Source organism: Meleagris gallopavo, chromosome 5 (assembly GCF_000146605.3).
Source record: "Meleagris gallopavo isolate NT-WF06-2002-E0010 breed Aviagen turkey brand Nicholas breeding stock chromosome 5, Turkey_5.1, whole genome shotgun sequence".
Taxonomy (NCBI): domain Eukaryota; kingdom Metazoa; phylum Chordata; class Aves; order Galliformes; family Phasianidae; genus Meleagris; species Meleagris gallopavo.
The window spans coordinates 14984114-14988043 of NC_015015.2; the positions used below are offsets into that span (position 1 = coordinate 14984114).

Here is a 3930-nt window from a genome sequence, read left to right on the forward strand (position 1 = left end):
TTCCCCAATGATTTCTGGTGCCACTGTGGTGTGAGATTTTAGAGGGCGAGAACTCATCAGTTTCTGAAAATTGAGCCTTTCTGCATCCCAAGTTCCTCTTTTCATCCCCAACTGGGTGGTTTTGTGGCCGTGGAAGAGAGGAAGCTGTGTTTTGTAAGACAAGAGCATGCACCCAGTGACTCCAGCCCTCTGGCGCAGAAAATGCATGGAGCTGCAGTACTGGGGGTCTGTCGTGCCTTTCGTTTCTCAGCAGGACCAGCTGGGTGTAAAAGCTGCTTTTTCTGCCTTCAGGAAGTAGGTTTGAAAAGGCTGATGAGTTGAAGAAGTTGCTAATCATAAGGGAGATGCTTCTTGATTCTCACATTCACTTTTTACATATTGTTGCTTTTGTCAGCGAAGTTGAAAGCAGCAACTAGAACTGTTTCCTCCTGCTCCTTGCCCGATGGCCTCTGCTGGGGATGTCGTCAGTGTTTAAAGGACTAGCGGCCGGCAGGAGGGAAACTGCTGCAGCTCTTGGTCCAGGGATGCAAAGGGCTGTATGTTCCCCTCTTGCCCACTGCTGAATTGAGGCATGTGGCACCTCTGAAACAGAGCCAGGTTAGCGTGTCTGTTGGGACACCTGGTGGTGTGACGTGGATCACCCTTGGGGACCACGTGGTATGACAGCAAACAGCCAGCCTTCCTGTGTAGTGGTCTGGGACTGTGCTGGGTGGGCTTATGGCTTCTTCTGAATGTTGGCCACCTCCTCTGACCATCTCTCTCTTCCTTTGCGCAGGAAGAAGCTGACGCTGCTGAGGGAGATGCTGGCAGGCTGTGGTGCAGGCACCTGCCAGGTGATCGTCACCACTCCCATGGAGATGCTCAAAATCCAGCTGCAGGATGCAGGACGGATTGGTACGTCTGCATATCCCTGTGCACCAGGCAGGGGGAGGGAATGAGCCATAAAAACGCTTTTCCTTCCTCCCACCTTCTTGAGTCAGAGGTACCTCAGTTTGTAGCAGAAATTTATCTTCTTCCCAACTTATTTCCTGCCAGCCTTTGCTCACCTGGCCTTGCAAAGGCCCTTTTGGTTAGAAAAAGTGTTTTTGCTCAGAGCTTGGCAGGTGAAACAGCAAATGCTGGTGGTGGATGGAGAGAGATAGGAGAGATGGCTGGGTTGAGCACCTTGTGAGCGATTACAACTTGCTAGTTCTCTACAGTCAAGAAGGGGTTAGCATCCTGCAGTGCTTTTGCTGTGGTACTTGTCTGTCTCCGTGTTTCCTGGTGTCTTTTCTCTCTTCCCCACTCCTCACGATAGCACCATCCTCACAGCTTCCAGGCATCCTTCCCTGGTCAGAACTGAGACCAGAAGTGGCTCGGTGAATCTGGAGGAAGAGCTGTCTCTATTAACCTCTTTCAGAAGTCAGCCCAGCATATGGCCCTGTTCTTGAGAATGTCTGGTGACCCCACCTTCTGAAACTGCCTGGAAAATGGACCACTTTGTCCTCTAATCTCTCCTTTGATGTGGCATTCCTGAATAATCATGGATTTACTTTGCTTTCATCTGTTTGCTGCTTTTAATGCAGACCTTATCTTTGTGTGTAGTATTTTTTGAAGTGTTTGAAGGATTTCAGCCATAGTTGAAAGGGTTCACAAGAGGTTTGTGGTACTGCCTGTGGTGTGCTGGTGGCAGCCACAGCATTGTCTACAGGTTGGTGTGCTCCCCATCTTCTGGCCAAAGAGCAGAAATGCATCAGAGTTCGAAAAGCCTCTGGAAGGAACGATGTTGCCTGTGTAAATGTGGTCTATCTGCTCAGAGTTAATGATTGCTGTACCTCTAGTTTGCTCTACTGAGAAATCCTTCAGTCCCGTGGCACCAGGCAGCAAGAGGCTGCTGTTGAGCATCTTGCAGTCTCACACTCTCTCTGCTTCTCCGCAGCGGCACAGAAGAAGCTGATGGCTGCACAGGCCCAGCTCTCTTCCTCTGCGGCCGGGGCAGCAGAGCCGGTGGTGGAAGCGCGCACGACAGCGACGCAGATAACCAGGGAGCTGCTGCGCAGCAAGGGCATCGCGGGACTCTACAAGGGCCTGGGAGCCACGCTGCTAAGGTAGGACAGGGCAGAACTGTCAGCCTGAGCCTCCAGAGAGTAACATGGGAGTTTCAGCTCTTGCCCTTGTGCAGTCACAGAGCTGGGATCATGTCTGCACTGCGCTTGTGGCTGCACTGCCAGCACACCATGCGTGCAGCCCTTCCTTTGATGCTCGGTTTGGTGGTGTCCCACCCTGACTTTGCTCATCCTTGTCCTCTTTCTTTCTTCCCCTTCCTCCCTTCCCTCCACAGGGATGTCCCGTTCTCCATCGTTTACTTCCCGCTGTTTGCAAACCTGAACAAGCTGGGCCAGAAAGATCCCAATGTCAAGGCCCCGTTCTATGTGTCCTTTCTCTCTGGATGCGTGGCCGGTAGTACAGCCGCAGTGGCTGTCAATCCTTGTGATGGTGAGTCCCCAGCAGCTTGTTCTGGCAGCCTGGTGCTGTGTGACAGCACTCAGAGGCCATCGGTTGGGCTGGGTGAGGGGCAGGATGACCATGCTTGCCTCTTCACTGCATGAGCACTGAGGGCAGTACAGGAAGCGAGCTCAGCTGTTGGAGCTGCCTCCAGGAGCTGAAGGTGTTTCCTTCAGCTGAGCTGGAACATTGGCTGTTTTTTTCACAGAAGTTTGCAGTACTCACAAGATAAGTCAGGAAGATATAATTCATGTCAGCCATTCTTTACAGGACTTGCCCCTGTAAAGGCACATTGCCATCAGGAGTATTGCCCCCCAACCAATGACACATGTGCCAAAGGGCAGAGATAAGTGGGGGCCTTTTCTTCTGCTCCACAGCAGCTGCCTCAAATACCTTAAAATCTCACCTGAAAGTAACTCCTTTCTTGTCAACAGTACACACACTTCAAGAGGAGAAGAAATGTAAGAGCAATGCCACATATTTTAGGTATTTTGACCTGCTGTTCCAGAAGGAGCTGAGCATTTGGACATAGCTCAGAGTATTTGGAAATCAAATCCCATTTTATAGAAAGATACTGAGTTTGGAAGTATTTAAAGCTTTGGAAGCCTTGATCACATTGAGTGGAGGGAGCTGGTTAATTTTTGGGTGGTTGTGTGTTTCTTTCGTCCATCTGTAAAGGAGTGGGCTTGCTTTCTCCTGTTTTGATGGCACAGATATGCAAATGGTCTGTGCTCTTCTTGGCTGTCGCAGAGCGCTCTCAGGTTTGGCTCTTGCCTGCTGCACAGCCAGGGGCTGTGGGGGGAGGCCAACCCTCTGCTCACCACTGTCTCTCCTCTTTCTCCCCAGTGATCAAAACACGGCTGCAGTCCTTGCAGAGAGGAGTCAACGAAGACACGTACTCAGGAATCCTGGACTGCACCAAGTAAGACTCCTGGGTTTAGTACTAGGGGAAGGCAGAAAGCCAGGGCATGGCCAGAGGTTCTCCTGGCACAGTGGAGGGATGGGATGGACGCTGACCAACCTGTGCCATCTTTTCCCAGGAAGATCTGGCAGAAGGAAGGACCCATGGCCTTCCTGAAAGGGGCGTACTGCCGAGCCCTAGTCATCGCTCCTCTCTTTGGCATCGCACAAGTCGTCTACTTCATTGGCATTGCGGAGTTCCTCCTGGACATACTCCCCAAGCACCGGGCCTAGCCCTGGCATGCCTGCCTGTGCCACCCGTCCTCTGCCACGCCGGATTCATCCCTGTGTTCGTCGTCCATGTCGAGTGGTGTGAGAGCAACAGCACAGAGGGTTCGCATGGGAACATGGGGAATATGGTCTCCAGATGAGCAAACATGGGGAGGGAGAGTCTCTTTTCTATCTTCATCTGGAGCCTGTTCCCTCTCCCTCCTTCCACGGACAATACCCAATTATGCATATCTCTCTTTTTTTTTTTTTTTCCCC

At 51.6% G+C, this 3930-nt stretch overlaps 1 protein-coding gene across 5 annotated transcripts in view; it reads left to right on the top strand.

Annotated features, from left to right (window-relative positions):
• SLC25A22 (solute carrier family 25 member 22) overlaps positions 1–3919 on the top strand; it is a 37304-nt gene extending 33385 nt beyond the window's left edge. For all 5 annotated transcript variants that reach the window (XM_019615432.2, XM_010711149.3, XM_010711150.3 and 2 more), the window contains 5 exons: positions 776–894; positions 1919–2087; positions 2321–2475; positions 3331–3406; positions 3525–3919. In XM_019615432.2, the coding sequence (XP_019470977.1) occupies positions 776–894; positions 1919–2087; positions 2321–2475; positions 3331–3406; positions 3525–3678 (673 nt within the window). In that variant the 3' untranslated portion in view covers positions 3679–3919. The remainder of the gene's footprint in view (positions 1–775; positions 895–1918; positions 2088–2320; positions 2476–3330; positions 3407–3524) is intronic.
• Positions 3920–3930: the final 11 nt, after the last annotated feature.